Source organism: Tachypleus tridentatus, chromosome 4 (genome assembly GCF_004210375.1).
Source record: "Tachypleus tridentatus isolate NWPU-2018 chromosome 4, ASM421037v1, whole genome shotgun sequence".
Classification (NCBI taxonomy): domain Eukaryota; kingdom Metazoa; phylum Arthropoda; class Merostomata; order Xiphosura; family Limulidae; genus Tachypleus; species Tachypleus tridentatus.
In genome coordinates this window covers 113,875,107-113,892,532 of record NC_134828.1, presented here as the reverse complement: position 1 = coordinate 113,892,532, position 17,426 = coordinate 113,875,107, and the positions used below count along the sequence as shown (strand labels likewise).

General features: G+C 36.0%; 1 protein-coding gene across 1 annotated transcript in view; it reads left to right on the top strand.

Annotated features, from left to right (window-relative positions):
• Window positions 1-264: 264 nt before the first annotated feature.
• LOC143248199 (uncharacterized) overlaps window positions 265-17,426 on the top strand; it is a 129,169-nt gene continuing 112,007 nt past the window's right edge. The window contains exon 1 of the mRNA XM_076496631.1: window positions 265-604. Within this exon, the coding sequence (XP_076352746.1) occupies window positions 265-604 (340 nt within the window). The remainder of the gene's footprint in view (window positions 605-17,426) is intronic.

Sequence of the window (17,426 nt, the reverse complement as noted above, 5' to 3'; positions counted from 1 at the left end):
CACATGATATTGTAGGAAATATTCGTATGCAGCAATTTCAATAGTTATTTATTTAGTGTTGCAAGCTTTTCTTGTTTTATTTCTCTGATAATTCAGGAATTTGAGTCTCCGCAGGTACTCCATTATGTATCGTTCAGCTCTTTTATTTATTTATTTGAAATATTAATGATCTGAGTTGCAAAGCGCTTTCGTTCGTGCTAAGAAAACAACTTCAGACTGGAAAAACACACAATTGTACTTATTAGTTGGATATTATAACTCGAGATGGCAGGACGTTCGTACCTCAGCACGGGGGATTTCGAAAGGACGTGCGCTTATATTGTTAATCTCTTTCATGTAGCAGTAGAGGATATAGGAGGTTTAATGATTCAGTCTATCGTGAGCACCACTCAGTTATTTCTTGAATATACAATGTTATGCGCTGTGTTTTTATTGTTGCTGTTAAGCACGCCAGGGGAAGGGAAAACCGCACATAGTTCGCTTATAGAAGCTTATTCAAAAACAATCAGTAACCAAGACGAGGCTGCCACCTCGTGGGTCAACATTTCAGGTGCTGTAACTATGTCATCACCTTTGCTCTTATTACTCCGTCGGAAAAGAGACGGTAAGATAAACCTTTATCAAACCCTGGTTATAATATCAGTGTTTATGAGTTTTTGTACGTAACAACGATTTCACGTATTTTTAGTGGACACGTATGTGTCTTCAAGATTGTGTTTTCGTTGTACTAACATTCAGACTCTTAAGATGTCATCCTAAATTTAAAGCGAAGGTTTTATTAGTTCCGAAACTGTAAAGTGTTCTGTCACCGTTAGAGACAAGATACAAATAACTACAAGTGTAATACCCAATCTGTTGGTTCACTATTGAGTAACAGCGGAACATAGCTTGACAGACTTAACAAAACATAAGTACTTTATCCAAGAGAATAACATGTCACATAAATTATGAAGTTTATTCTTAACTAACTACGATAAGACAGTAATCTTAAGGTGGTCCTTCAATAGTGTCTCCCCTTCCAGTGGCACAGCGGTATATCCTCGGACTTCCCATGGTGAGCAGAGCACAGATAGTCCATTTTAAAGCTTTGTGCTTAATACCAAACAAACGTATCTTTAATAATATTGTTTAAGATGTACTTAGTTTATGTAAGTTAGCTAGTGTTAAACAGAACATTTCAAAGATGCCACTTAGAATCTAATTCGTAATGTATTACGTTACTGCAAACTAGCTAGATAACATAGCATTTTTTAGTCCGAGTTATTGTCAAGCAGTAAAAAGCCTACATTAAGAAAATAGTATTTAACATCACTGCTTCAACAAGAATACAACTTTTATTAACGCTTTTAACTTTCTTATTTTGATAACTTTGACAGTATTTCTGAATAAATAAATATTTATGTAATAATAGAGAACCATGGAGAACATCGAAGTGGTTTGAGCACACTATTGGTATGAACACGTTTGTAGTCACTGTGTGAAAACCTAATATGAGATATGTAAAGTGAAGAAACATTGTCATTGGCCACTATTCAGTTTTTCACGTTATATAGGTCTCCCACTGGTACAGCGGTAAATCTACGGATTTACAACGCAAAAATCAGGGGCTCGATTCCCCTCGGTGAACATAGCAGATGGCCCGATGTGGCTTTGCTATAAGAAAAAACACACACACACTTATCCATAAGGCCTGGCATGGCCAGGTGTGTTAAGGCACTCGACTCCTAATCTGAAGGTCACTGGTTCGAATCCCTGTCATACGAAACATGCTTGCCCTTTCAGCCGTGTGGACGTTATAACGTTACGGTCAATCCCATTATTCGTTGGTAAAAGAAAAACACACAGACACACGTTATATCGCCTCACAGATATAATAACTGAACTCAGACTTTGAAAATAAACAATTTTCGAAGTATAAATTTAAGATCACAGTGACAACACAACACGTTATTGCCAACTGTGTGGTTGACACTTTTCCCTACGATATAGGTCCAACTTATTTCTCTTTCAGTGATGTCGAGAAACCCACTTGTTGAGAAATTTATATGCAAAAACGGCTCGTTTGGGTTGAGAAAACTAACCCCTAACCCCTAATTTTGTAAAGCTAAAACTATCAAAAAAATTTAATACGTACACAAACATTATCCAAAATTTACAGAAAAAACTACTTAAAGCCATGTTGAACACAAAATACAAAGAACTACATGACTTACAAAAAAAAAAAATGAACCTAGACCATCAACTGGCATGCTGCATTAAACCAGAGATTTACGGACTTATACAACGAAACATAAACCAAATCAATACTACGAACGACAGAGACAAAAAGATCTGCCACAACAAAAAACTAGAAAAACTAAGATGCAAACAACAGAAAGTTCGCTGTTCTATGTAAAATATTTTCTCAACTCAAACGAGCCGTTTTTGCATATAAATTATCTCTCTTTGGTTAACTGATAAAGAGTAGAATTACCCTGAACTATAATAACCCAATAACACATTTTGATAAAACCGTAGATTGATTTATACCTTCCTTGAACTTAGAGATTAAACACTTTTCGGAATACGAAGTTTGTCATACCGACAAAACGAAGAAATACGAAGAATTTCAGTGTATATAATTTAGCCTTTTTATACGTAAGATTTCAAACTTAGAAAACGGGAAAATATTTTGACATGTCAAACAAATATATAAAAATGACGTAACAACTTTTGCTGATCCATTTCGTTTGGCAAACAAGGATGTTTTTGTACGACGTACCTACAGTTACTTTGGAAAGCTTGTTTGTTATAAACATGAACAGTTTGGAATCATTACGCAGAACTTTGCTTTAAGACTATATTAAAAGCACGTGAAAGTTGACAATAGCTCTTAAAGATTTCAGTTTCAAAAACTTTAGATGTTTTTTGCTCAATTGTAAAATATTAAATCATTGTCACTGAAAACAAAATTTTGTATCCTTTTTGTTTTGAATTTCGCGCAAAGCTACTCGATGGCTATCTGCGTTAGCCGTCCCTAATTTTGGAGTGTAAGACTAGAGGGAAGGCAGCTAGTCATCACCACCTCTTGCCAAATCTTGGGCTACTCTTTTACCAACGAATAGTGGGATTGACCGTAACATTATAACGTTCTCACGACTGAAAGGGCGAGCATATTTGGTGCGACAGAGATTTGACTCTCAGATTACTAGTCGAACGCCTTAACCCACCAAGCCTTGCCGGGCCATTTGGTGTCTTATCCTAACAATAAGAATTATAAAATTCTGTTTGTTGTTTACGAGTTCTAACGAATAATGTGAACACTCTGCACAAAGATGTATTTCTATAAGTTAGGTGTAGTTGTAGTGTGATTATAAACCTACATACAAAATGTCTTCGATAGAAGCACTTCTGGTAAACATTACTACTGGTACTGTGAATCCATTCGTTTCCCACAACCTCTACACCAGATTGGTAAGAAAAACAGTTTAGGATTCTTTTACGGAACGAAAACAGTCAATAATTGGGTTTAAAACATAAACCCGGAGAACGTAACACGTTCACTTTGAAGATTTTAGTTCATTCATATCTGTGTATTCGTCAGCGAGTATCTGAAACCAGAAGCCTTTCTAATACAAAGGAAATGTTACTAGCAAGATGAGCTTAGAAAGGTTTCGGCTTCGCGTTTTTTAACCAATCAGCGAGAAGTATTCATCTTCTTCTAGGCTTAACAAAGAACAAATTCCAAATGATAATCCAATTAGCTGAAACAAAAAATGAAAAGCTACAAGAAATCTGTGAAGTCTGTGATAACCCATATACAGTCGGTATGACGTCATAAGTTAATAAGATATTTTAACACTGCTCTTATTTTAGTTTATTTGTTTTTGAATTTAGCTCAAATCTACACGAACGCCATCTGCGCTAGCCGTCCTAATTTAGCAGTGTGAGTCTAGAAAGAGGAGACAGCTAATCATCACCACCGACCGCCAACTCTTGGACTACTCTTTTACCAACGAATAGTGGGATTGATCGTTACATTATAACGCTCTTATGGCTGAAAGGACGTGCATGTTTGGTGTAACGGGGCTCGAACCCTTTATCCTCAGATTATGCTTTAACCATCTTGTTATGCCGGGCCGCTCTTAGGTTTAAACTGAACCTTAACGTACACGACTACCTGGAGGTAGAATTATAGCTGTTGTGTCGAAGGACAACGATATAGGACCTTAAGATAGAATTCATAATTAACATGTATTATCTTTCGTAGCTCTTAACAACTACCAAAGCATTATCTCGTATAACTACCACTCATTAGCCTAAGGACTAATAACACTAAAATTCTGGATATTCGCTGCGGGTATATCTCACACACAGCCCATTTAACAACAAACGTATAGCTTTTAAACATGTAAACTGTGTCAAATGCTACAAGGGAAAGCGTGCTTTATATGACCTCTGACAACAAAACAGAAACCTAAAATACAAGAATTCCACAAAAACATTCACGTTACTCTGAACTTTTTGACACATTACAACTGCAACGTTGTTTTTGTAAGAAAAGGTGTAAAAATTGTTAAAAAATTTTACGTGTTTATTTTGATTTCACGTTTCATCTTAGTTATTCAAGGGTTTCACTAAACACGTCTGATTTAGTTGAAAGTGTTTATACTTTAAGGAAGACAAGTTTTATTATAATAACAAATTTCAAACAAAACATTGCTTAACAAAAACTAAATAGAATGTTAATTTATCTCTCTCTCTCTCTTACGTGAAGCTTTACTAACACCAGGGGTATTTATTAATATGTATATTTAATTAAAATCAACTAAGTATCCATCTTTGCCTATAGATGGTACTAGTGTGAAACGTGGAGTACTGAGGCTTAATTAGTTTGTTTCTTTGTTCATTTTCACACAATGTTACTATATCTGAGCAAACGTTCCCTGATTGCCATCTACCTCTTGGAATACTCTCGTGAAACTGAATATTGGGTTTTCACTGTTGTTCTTATAACACCCGTGGTACAAAAGTGTAAGCCATGGAATATAGACCCACAATCTGACACGCTAAGAACAACATTTAAGTAGTCTACTCTAATCTCTCTGTATAAATTTTAATATCTGTTGTACTCAAGTCGGTCCAAAAGAGAAAACTGAGGAACCTCAGATAATTTTCTTTTCCATAAAAACTAGGCTTAAGTAATTTAGTCTGTTTCGGGTGTATACGTTTTAAATTATAGTGAATTTTCAAGTCTGTAAACGAAAGTAAACATTGGTATGTGTGTTGTACATTCACTGTTGTTTACGTCTTACTTTTCAGGTGTCTTGCATTGCACTGGTATGTGTGTTATACACTCACTGTTCTTTACGTCTTACTTTTCAGGTGACTTGTATTGCACTGGTATGTGTGTTGTACATTCACTGTTGTTTACGTCTTACTTTTCAGGTGTCTTGCATTGCACTGGTATGTGTGTTGTACACTCACTGTTGTTTACGTCTTAGTTTTAGGTGATTGTATTGCACTGGTATGCGTGTTGTACACTCACTGTTGTTTACGTCTTACTTTTCAGGTAACCTGTATTGTATTGGTATGTGTGTAAAACACTCACTGTTCTTTACGTCTTACTTTTCAGGTGACTTGTATTGCACTGGTATGTGTGTTGTACACTCACTGTTGTTTACGTCTTACTTTTCATGTGACTTGTATTGCACTGGTATGTGTGTTGTACATTCACTGTTATTTACGTCTTACTTTTCAGGTGACTTGTATTGCACTGGTATGCGTGTTGTACATTCACTGTTGTTTACGTCTTACTTTTCAGGTGACTTGTATTGCACTGGTATGTGTGTAAAACACTCACTGTTCTTTACGTCTTACTTTTCAGGTAACCTGTATTGTATTGGTATGCGTGTTGTACACTCACTGTTCTTTACGTCTTACTTTTCATGTGACTTGTATTGCACTGGTATGTGTGTTGTACATTCACTGTTGTTTACGTCTTACTTTTCAGGTGACTTGTATTGCACTGGTATGTGTGTTGTACATTCACTGTTGTTTACGTGTTACTTTTCAGGTGACTTGTATTGCACTTGTATGCGTGTTGTACACTCACTGTTCTTTACGTCTTACTTTTCAGGTGACTTGTATTGCACTGGTATGTGTGTTGTACACTCACTGTTCTTTACGTCTTACTTTTCAGGTGACTTGTATTGCACTGGTATGCGTGTTGTACATTCACTGTTGTTTATGTCTTACTTTTCAGGTGACTTGTATTGCACTTGTATGCGTGTTGTACACTCACTGTTGTTTACGTCTTACTTTTCAGGTGACTTGTATTGCACTGGTATGCGTGTTGTACACTCACTGTTCTTTACGTCTTACTTTTCAGGTGACTTGTATTGCACTGGTATGTGTGTTGTACACTCACTGTTCTTTACGTCTTACTTTTCAGGTGACTTGTATTGCACTGGTATGCGTGTTGTACATTCACTGTTCTTTACGTCTTACTTTTCAGGTGACTTGTATTGCACTTGTATGCGTGTTGTACACTCACTGTTCTTTACGTCTTACTTTTCAGGTGACTTGTATTGCACTGGTATGTGTGTTGTACACTCACTGTTCTTTACGTCTTACTTTTCAGGTGACTTGTATTGCACTGGTATGCGTGTTTTACACTCACTGTTCTTTACGTCTTACTTTTCAGGTGACTTGTATTGCACTGGTATGTGTGTTGTACATTCACTGTTCTTTACGTCTTACTTTTCAGGTGACTTGTATTGCACAGTTGATTTTTCTCTTTTGTGGTCTGTAACCGAAACCTAATTTTCTGTTCTATATGTTCAGTACTCTTTGTTATTCGGTTATTTTATTCAGGTACAACTCTTCTAGGGATGTGAATATTGGAATAAAATACTCTGCAACAATTTGCTGAAAAAAACACAAGTTATGTCCCAACTTAAATATAATACGTCGAATGCTTTTGCTTTGACGAAATAGCTTATGTATCATTCTGATACAATTAATGTTAAATAATGTGAGAAACCAAATGAGGTAATAACTCTTGTTAAAGTAACTTAGATCAAGCAATAACATTAATAAAAATACACCAAACGTAATGATAACACAGACTAAAATAACCTAAATATTGTAATAAATCATCCTGTTAAAAATAGTCTAAATATGGCTGTAACACTTTGAAAATACGACGATAATGTTAATCAAAACAACAGATTTATAACAAAAATAAATATTCTAAGTATGTTGAAAGTAACATCAAGTTATACGAAGAACAACTAACTGGAAAAACATCATTTTATCAAAATTACGTTACATTTAGTGTTTCTTGTTGTATGATAGTCTGGTTGGAGATTACAGTGCAGGGAAGCTGTTTCATTGGATGTTATATTCGTTCCTGAGCTCTGATTTGTAATAATAATTGGTCAGAGTGCTGAAGTTAGATTTCGCTGAAAATTATAAGAATAGGTGTTATAGAATCAGATGAATTTACGATTCTTTTGCTTTTATATATACATGTTTTAATGTACATTCGACATTCGCCAAATAAAGAGGAAATGTTATGTAGTTTTCCAAGCTATTCGAGTTGTGTATATATTTATTCAGAATTGAAAGAAAAGAAATACATTAAAAATAATAGATGTTCTTCTTGTTTGTTTGTTTTAATTATACATTATATGTCAGTGTATTAGTAATAAAATCAAATTTGTATTTAGAATCATAGAAATTTCGATCTCTTACGTCACAAAAGCTAGGTTTCCAATTTGTATGTACAAAAGGTTGAGTATGTTATATTAAAACAAATTCGAACATGCAAATACACAAGTAACATGAAAAACTACAATTGATATAAAAATTGCAGTGGAACGGGTTGTATCAGTATTATATTTAATCATTCTGTGGCACATTGTACGTGTAATGTCAGTGGAACGGATTGTATCAGTAGTATATTCTGTGGCACATTGTACGTGTGATGTCAGTAGAACGGATTGTATCAGTAGTATATTCTGTGGCACATTATACGTCCCTGAAAATTGATCCTTTTTTGTAGAAGCCCTGAGTTCATTTTTTTTTCATATCAAGGATTTAAAATTTTGCAAACACGGAATAATTTTTGAAAAGCAAAGGAAAATATTATACTTGGAGCACTAGAATGAAGAAGTCGTACTCCAGAAAAGTGTGGTTTCTGGTGAGGGATAAAAATCGACAACAAATAATTCAGTGATAAAACCAGTAAACTAAAACTTACTCCAAGTAATATTACGGAACTTAATCAAGGAAAATTACGATCCGAAAAAGCGACACAAGCCAGATGTGTTATTTCCATGACATATCCCTTCATTTCCAAATAGCTGAAGAGTGAAACGAGTCTCCAGTGTATTCCATATGAGGACGTAATGCTCAGCTCACTAGACTCAGTACTTATGGGTTATGTGTCATTTGATCGTTTTATTAAGCAAGCCCTGAGAAAACATTCTCCTCTTACACGAGTTAGATTACGGAAAGCAGTAGAGAGAAAGAGTGTGCTTTGGACCTGACAAGTTACAATGAAGTATTATGCAAATAAAACTACGTTGAACGACAGCAAATTATTTGCATATATAATATTGATGACGTACACATATAGGGGAGGTCTTGACTGAGCATCAAAAGAGCGAACGTTCAAGCAATGCTCAATTGTATCGTTTCTCCGCATCTTATAAAAGAGACAATTAACTCCCTTAATCGGTTCAAGGAGGCAAACGTAACCTTTATGGCAACAGGTGTACCTGAATGACCGTCCTCTCTCTCAACAGTTGTTCAAAATCTGTGATAACTATTCATCAGCTCTAGGGTTATCTGACATGACTGTTTTTGTTTTTAAAAAGAGTTTGTAGATTTGTTTGGGTTGTTTTGAATTTCGCGCAAAGCTACACGAGGGCTACTTGAGCTAGCCGTTTCTAATTTAGCAGTGTAAGACTAGAGCTACTTGAGCTAGCCGTTTCTAATTTAGCAGTGTAAGACTAGAGCTACTTGAGCTAGCCGTTTCTAATTTAGCAGTGTAAAACTAGAGGGAAGACCACCTCTTGGGCTACTCTTTTACCAATAAATAGTGGAATTAACCGCCAATTTATAACGTCCTCACTGGTGAGAGGGCGAGTATGTATGGTGGAAGGGGGATTCGAACCCGTGATCCTGAGATTGCGATTCGAGCGCCCGAACCACCTGGTCATCCTGGCCCACAGTTTACAGAGCCCTATTAAGCGTTGTCCTCTAGCTCTCAACAACAATATATATAAAGAGTTGACTTTATTAGGGGTGTATCGATCATTAGGTGCCCTGTGCGAGACATAAATTCTGTACTCCTCATAAAAAGAATTAATCTAGGCCCTTAGAAAATGCAAGCTCGCACCCACTGCGAATGAATGCATCAATTACACTCCACTTAGCACGTTCCTAAGCATTATATTTGATATTTAACAATGAAAGTATGAAAACACACGCTTGGTTTTTAAGACCTGTTTCCATCAAACAGATTTATTTTCAAGAAACTTAATAATCAATAGTCCTTTAGGAGCTTTTCTAACAAAAAGGCTTAGGATAAAATAAACCACGTGTATCATAAGAGTTGAATGACTAAAGATTACCTTATATCACTCAAACCTTTAATGTTATAACTATCACAACTCCAATGCCATGAAGTATGTTTGTTTACTTATGTGAAATATACTGGCTGAGTGTTCACTAAAGCTTAATATGTTAAACAAACAATAGCGCATAAAAATAATTATTCCACTTTATTATATTGAATAAAAATTAGTGACTGGTTACATGTAACACAAATTCTAGTAAACTAGTCATCTAAGTGTATGTTAATGTTAAATATTCCAGTGTTGATACATGAAAATGTCACTGTAACTTGTTTATTCTAATATAGTAATTTTTCACTGCTATTACTTATTCATAATGCCCCCCCCCCAGTACAGCGGTAAGTCTACTGATTTACAATGCTAAAATCAGGGGGGTTTCGATTCCTATCGGTGGGCTCAGCAGATCGCCCGATGTGGCTTTGCTACAAGAAGACACACTTATTCATAAGGCCCGACATGGCCAGGTGTATTAAGGGACTCGATTCCTAATCTGAAGGTCGCGGGTTCCAATTCCTGTCATACCAAGCATGCTCGCCCTTTCAGCCGTGTGGGCGTTATAAAGTGACGGTCAATCCCACTATTCGTTAGTAATAGAGTAGTCCAACAGTTGGCGGTGGGTGGTAATGACTAGTTGCCTTCCCTGTAGTCTTACACCTCTGAATTAGAAACGGCTAGCACTGATAACCCTCAAGTAGCTTTGCGCGAAATTCTAAAACAAACAACAAAATAATACTACAAATTTCGGATCGAACATCTGACAATGGATTAATTTACCTTTAAACACTTTACTGATACGTCAGTAAAAAAACTAATTGAACAATCAAAGTTCTGTGCTCGTCAACTTATACTAAAACCGCCACCCCAGAGGAATTACAACGCTAAGAATCAGATTTCGATACCCGTGGTGTGCAGATCTCAAGTAGTCCATTGTGTATGTTTGTGCTTAACTACCAACCAACAATCTATTGTAAAAGGCTTTGCTTTAGATTTCACTACTTGTAAACTTGTCGCTAAAGGGTACAGGTACTAAGATGTTAAATTACATGCACTTCACTACAATAGTCTTGAGTCTGACAGTAAGCCTGAAAAGTACAGTTAGGCAAATTAAATCTGTAGCGATTAAGCCATAACTCAGATATCCTCCAGTGCACAGAAGTATGATTGTGATTATATCATAACTCAGATATCTCCCAATGTACAAAAGTAAGTTTCAATGTAATTACTTCAGAACTCAGGTATCTACCAGTGTACAGAAGTAAGTTTGATAGTAATTGTATCATGACTCAGATATCCCCTAGATTTATGACTTGAAGATCCAGATTCTGAGTTGTTATTCTCAATGCAAATAGCTAATTGTTTAGCTTTGCTTTTCACAAAGATTGTTTGTTTGGTTTTAAATTTCGCGCAAAGTTACTCAAGGTCTATCTGCGCTAGCTGTCCCTAATTTAGCGGTGTAAGACTAGAGGGAAGGCAGCTAGTCATCACTACCCACCGCCAACCCTTGGGCTACTCATTTACCAACGAATAGTGGGATTGACCGTAAATTTATAACGCCCCCACTGCTGAAAGGGCGAGTATGTTTGGTGCGACGGGGATTCAAATCCGCGACCCTCAGATTACGAGTCGATTGTCTTAACCCACCTGGCCATGCCGGGTCTGTTATTATAATATTCAGTGATAAAATATATTTTGTGTTTTTTATTCCATCTCTTACGGCACGTGCAAAAGATAACCCTTGCTCATTCCTAATCACTAGCTCCAGCCCTCGTGGTCAGAATCTCATCAGAAACCTTAACCTTCTTAATATGTCATCTACCTTTTCGTAAAGCTGTCTCTGGAAATAATCATCTACCTTTCGTAAAGCTGTCTCTGGAAATAACCAGTTGGATGGTTTTTTCGACAACGTACTCCCAAATGCTGTTACAGCGGACGATTTCGGGCTTGAACCACCTGTCTTTCTGAAGTCTGTTGTATCGCAGTTAAGTTATTTATCTTTATTATCCTGTGTTTCTCTCATTGCTTTCGCTATAACCTTAATCTCCGATACTATTACTGTCTTATGGTGCACTTTGACTTCCAAGTCAAAGTCTGTGAATCTGGCTTAACTTATATCTATGTTTCCGCTCGAAATCCATTCCCAGTAGGCCTGACATGGCCAAGCGCGTAAGGCGTGCGACTCGTAATCCGAGGGTCGCGGGTTCGCGCTAAACATGCTCGCCCTCCCAGCCGTGGGGGCGTATAATGTGACGGTCAATCCCACTATCCGTTGGTAAAAGAGTAGCCCAAGCGTTGGCGGTGGGTGATGATGACTAGCTGCCTTCCCTCTCGTCTTACACTGCTAAATTAGGGACGGCTAGCACAGATAGCCCTCGAGTAGCTTTGTGCGAAATTCCAAAACAACAACAACAACCATTCCCAGTATGTACCCTTCCTCAGTATCAATTACCTAAACATCTATTTATACAGAGAAGGGTAAAAACGTTTCCCACAGTGAGGAGAACTGTATAACCATTTGCCACTCCCATCACCATATCTTGCTTTATCTTAGCTAACAATGTTAGATGAATAATGGACGACGTAATTTATAATTAACGTTAATCAACATTCTTCAATGTTATCCACCTATTAATCCATTTGTTCTTGGACTAGTTTCTATAAATAATATACTTCTTACTCCATTTATTTAGAGCACTTCTTAAGGCCCACCATTGCCAGGTGGGTTAAGACGTTCGACTCGTAATCTGAGTGTCGCAGGTTCCAATACCCGTCGCGCCAAACATGCTCGCCCTTTCAGCCGTGGGGGCGTTATAATGTGACGGTCAATCCCACTATTCATTGGTAAAAGAGTAGCCCAAGAGTTGGCGATGGGTAGTGATGACTAGCTGCCTCCCCTCTAGTCTTACACTGCTAAATTAGTGGCGGCTGGCGCAGATAGCTCTCGTGTAGCTTTGCGCGAAATTCAAAAACAAACAAACATTGGATGAGGCCGTTTATTTTACTAGATTGTGATACAGAAATACTAGGCCTGGCATGGCTCGGTGGTTAGCGCGCTCGAGTCGTAATCAGAGAGTATCGCGGGTTCTAATCCCCGTCACACCAAATATGCCTGCGCTTTCAGCCGTGGGGGCGTTATATGAGGCGACGAATTTCACTATTCGTTGGTAAAATAGTAGCCCAAGATTTGGCAATTGGTGGTAATGACAAGTCTTACAGTGCTAAATTAGGGACGGCTAGCGCAGATAGCCCTCGAGTAGCTTTGTGCGAAATTCCAAAACAAACAAACAAACTGATTAAAACTAATATTTGTCACACAAAGTTTGTCCCTGTGTGAAATTCTTCATTGATTATCAAAGCGAAGAAAAGAAATGGTTTTTTCTTTAAAGGTTTGTACAGCTTATTTCTAAGCTGAAAACACTATACAAAATATAACAATGATCAATGAAAACACTGCATTTGGTTGTTTAAACAAAATGAAATGAAAATCATTTGTCAACTTGCTTTTCGTTTCTAAAATAATCGAAACACGAGAAGAAGAAAAAAAGCTTACCCAATGAAAGAAGTTCTAAAATAAGGGACATCGATACGTGTTGTTCAATGAGTTTAACCGTACAATAAACAATAATGTATATTGTTTCACTTAGTTCCAGTAAAACCACAGATTGGAAGCTCGCCAAAGGAGGCTTTACATGTCAGATTCTATTCAAAGTGAATTTCTGTATAGGAGAGTAATTACTGTAAATATGTTAGTGATTCAAGGTTTTGCTGGAATCACACAAAGTTCCTTCCAAACAAAGTACGTGCACGACAAACGTGGTAAATACATTCAAGATAAACATTATAACTATGTACAAGAGAAACATAGTAAGTTCCATCAGGACAAACATTATAACCATGTACAAGAGAAACATAGTAAGTTCTTTCAAGACAAACATTGTAACTATATACAAGAGAAACATAGTAAGTTCTTTCAAGACAAACATTGTAACTATATACAAGAGAAACATAGTAAGTTCTTTCAAGACAAACATTGTAACTATATACAAAAGAAACATAGTAAGTTCCATCAGGACAAACATTGTAACTATATACAAGAGAAACATAGTAAGTTCCATCAGGACAAACATTATAACCATGTACAAGAGAAACATTGTAATTATCTCTAAGAATACCTAGAAAACTGTCACGTGAATTAGATAACTACAGACAACTTATTTAACTTCTTTGTTTGTTTATAATTCTCTGCTATAGATCATGTTATATCCTTCCTCATGTTACTCGATGCGTTACTGACGTAATAAGTTTAAAACTTAGCTTTAATAACATCATTCGTCTCGTTAATGATGTGATGGATAGAAACTGTACAAATTCGTTTATCCTTTAAAACCTGCATGGTAAGTGAAATAGAACAACTGAAAAACATTTATGTTACCTCTATAAAATAGTTTCATTCATTATTTTTTAAATTACCAAAACGCCAAATGACACGTGAAGTTTATAAAAATGTTAATGAGAAACTTCCGACTTACTTGTCCCCTGGTGGGAGAGCGATAAGTCTACGGACTTGCGACGCTCAAATCCGAGGTTCGATTACCCGCGGTTGACACAGCAGATGCACCAATGTGGCTTTACTTTAAAACAAACCGACTTACTGTAACAGAATATGTGTGAGTTCATTGAACTCAAAACGTAGGGTTATTTCATTCCCAACTAACAACCTTCATATTTATTAACATCATTTAACCGGTAAAAGGATAGATGTTTTAACCAACATCATTCTGAGGTCAAAACAGATTCCTTGTTAGAAGCAGCTTCGATAAAGATGGTCTTCTTGAACAAGAAGTCAGTTGAGAACTCTACATATATAAACCTCAGAGATCCATGATTGAAATGACCTTTAGTTTTTAAATTAACTGTTTTTCAAGAACAATTTTCCACAGTTTGATTGCTGTTTAAATGAGGCTTGACTCGAACCAGTTGCCATTAAAAGTTTTGGATGTTTAAGAAAACAGTCTCAAGCACATTACAGGGATACACACAAATATACGTATAATTATTGTTTCTCATTACACTTTATAAAATATGTTATGCTGAATGTCATTTGCTTCATTAAGAAATATTTTGTGCAACAACTAATCGTAATCTTACCTTAACTGTTGGTTGTGATTAATCTGTTACATGTTTATTGTGTTTGAAATGGAACAAAACCAGCTTTATTGCATTCACCAAAAGACATCTCTCTGTTTTACTATCATTAAAGCAACTGAAAAGCGATCTTTAAGGTGTGAAAAGAGCTGTACTATGCGTGATAAAACTCAACGTAGTTAATAACAGGTTTTGATGTTTATAAATACCTTTCGTGTGACATAAAATATCTTGTTCAGGTAAGAATTCAAGACGAATACCAAAGGATGTCAATTATTTGTATTATCTACTTTCGACGTAAATACAAAATTACTTAAAATAATGATTAGTTTGTTTTGAACTTAGCGCAAAGCTACACGAGGACTATCTCTACTAGCCGTCCCTGATTTAGCAGTGTAAGACTAGAGGGAAGGCAACTAGTCATCACCACCCACCGCCAACTCTTGGGGTACTCTTTTACCATCTAATAGTGGAATTGGCCATGACATTACAACGCCTCCCACGGCTGGAAGGGCGAACATTTTTGGTGTGACGGGAATTCGAACCCGCAACCCTCAGATTACGAGTGGAGTGCCTTAACCACCTGGCTACCAATACCTGAACTACTTTTGTGTGTTCGAATAAGAGGATTTGATTGTTACCTTCACGATGTATCTTTGACCTCAGTCAATCAGCTATGAAATATCAGAGTCACAGTGCAAGTAGTTTTAAGAGAGACAGTAGAGGAACTGATAAACTAAATTTCTCATGGAGAAAAGAAATTCACAATGTTTATGGTCTTCGGTTACTCAGCAGAATGGTAAGATAATGCTCCTAGTGTTACCGTCCTACGGTTTTTTCTTATACCTATTATAATGCATTGTTTCGTCTGTCTTCTGGAATTATTAGGATTTCGGCCGAGACAATTTCTAACAAGAACGATCAGCGATAATATTCGGTCGAAATCAGCTCATCTATATTAGTCTTACATGTACATCCACATGTTAAGATAGTAGGAAGCAATATTTATAATAACGATATATAATAATGAAAGATATAAATTATGAAACTAGATATATTAACAAACACATTAATATTAAATAATACATAAAAAACTAGCTGTTCGCTACATGCACTGTCATTTTTGTTATTTTAGTGTCAGATAAATTATTGTTGTTGTTTTAAAATATGTTTTTAGCTGTAAACAGAGTGCCTTAATTTATCGTGTTGAGAACTATGAAGTTTTGCACAAACAAATGTACAAATTCAAACAGTTGATAGCTAACACGAAGCTGCTAGCACATCCTGCTACATCATTTATATTTCATTTTATCAGTATCTAGTTCTTTATATATAATGCAGAATCAGATGCTTAATAACGAAGTTGGGTTTTATAAAAGAAACCCCTTAAGGTTCACTAATTACAAACACTGTTTATCACCTTACGAGTTTGAGAAAATTAAAGCTTTCAGTTGATATCCGGTATCAAACAAACTGATATTTAGGGAACCTCACTTCCTTTCCTAAATCTTTCTTCACTTATTTTACATAAACATGTTTGTTATATTTTCTATTTTAGAACAACTTAACGAAGTGTATTCTTATTGCTTATATAAGTGAAAGAATTTGTGCGAAGATTGCTCAACCAAGTCTATTATGAGAGTCTACACAAAATCGTTGAGAACGTAGGCACGTGTGTCATATGGATGTTGCCTGAAACGAGAGTATATCTGCACGTGGAAGCTGTTTTCTTGAGCGTGTGCGGACATGTTACTTTTTAAACAAATTTATTTATTATGATCCAACACAATGGATATTGATGATTCTCTCCTCAAGTTAATTGGGTCAATGGATAAGAGAATTGTGTTTATTGTAATTAATATGTAAATTATTGTTTAATAACTACTTTAATATATCCAAATAATAGTATATAGTCACTAGCATTATGTTTTTACTCATTCAATCATACTATAATGACAAGATTGGTAACTGTGCTCTAACATTATGTTTTCACTCATTCAATCATACTATAATGACAAGATTGGTAACTGTGCCCTAACATTATGTTTTCACTCTTTCAATCATACTATAATGACAAGATTGGTAACTGTGCCCTAACATTATGTTTTCACTCTTTCAATCATACTATAATGACAAGATTGGTAACTGTGCCCTAACATTATGTTTTCACTCTTTCAATCATGCTATAATGACAAGATTGGTAACTGTGCCCTAACATTATGTTTTCACTCATTCAATCATACTATAATGACAAGATTGGTAACTGTGCCCTAACATTATGTTTTCACTCATTCAATCATACTATAATGACAAGATTAGTAACTGTGCCCTAACATTATGTTTTCACTCATTCAATCATGCTATAATGACAAGATTAGTAACTGTGCCCTAACATTATGTTTTCACTCATTCAATCATGCTATAATGACAAGATTGGTAACTGTGCCCTAACATTATGTTTTCACTCATTCAATCATGCTATAATGACAAGATTGGTAACTGTGCCCTAACATTATGTTTTCACTCATTCAATCATACTATAATGACAAGATTGGTAACTGTGCCCTAACATTATGTTTTCACTCTTTCAATCATACTATAATGACAAGATTGGTAACTGTGCCCTAACATTATGTTTTCACTCTTTCAATCATACTA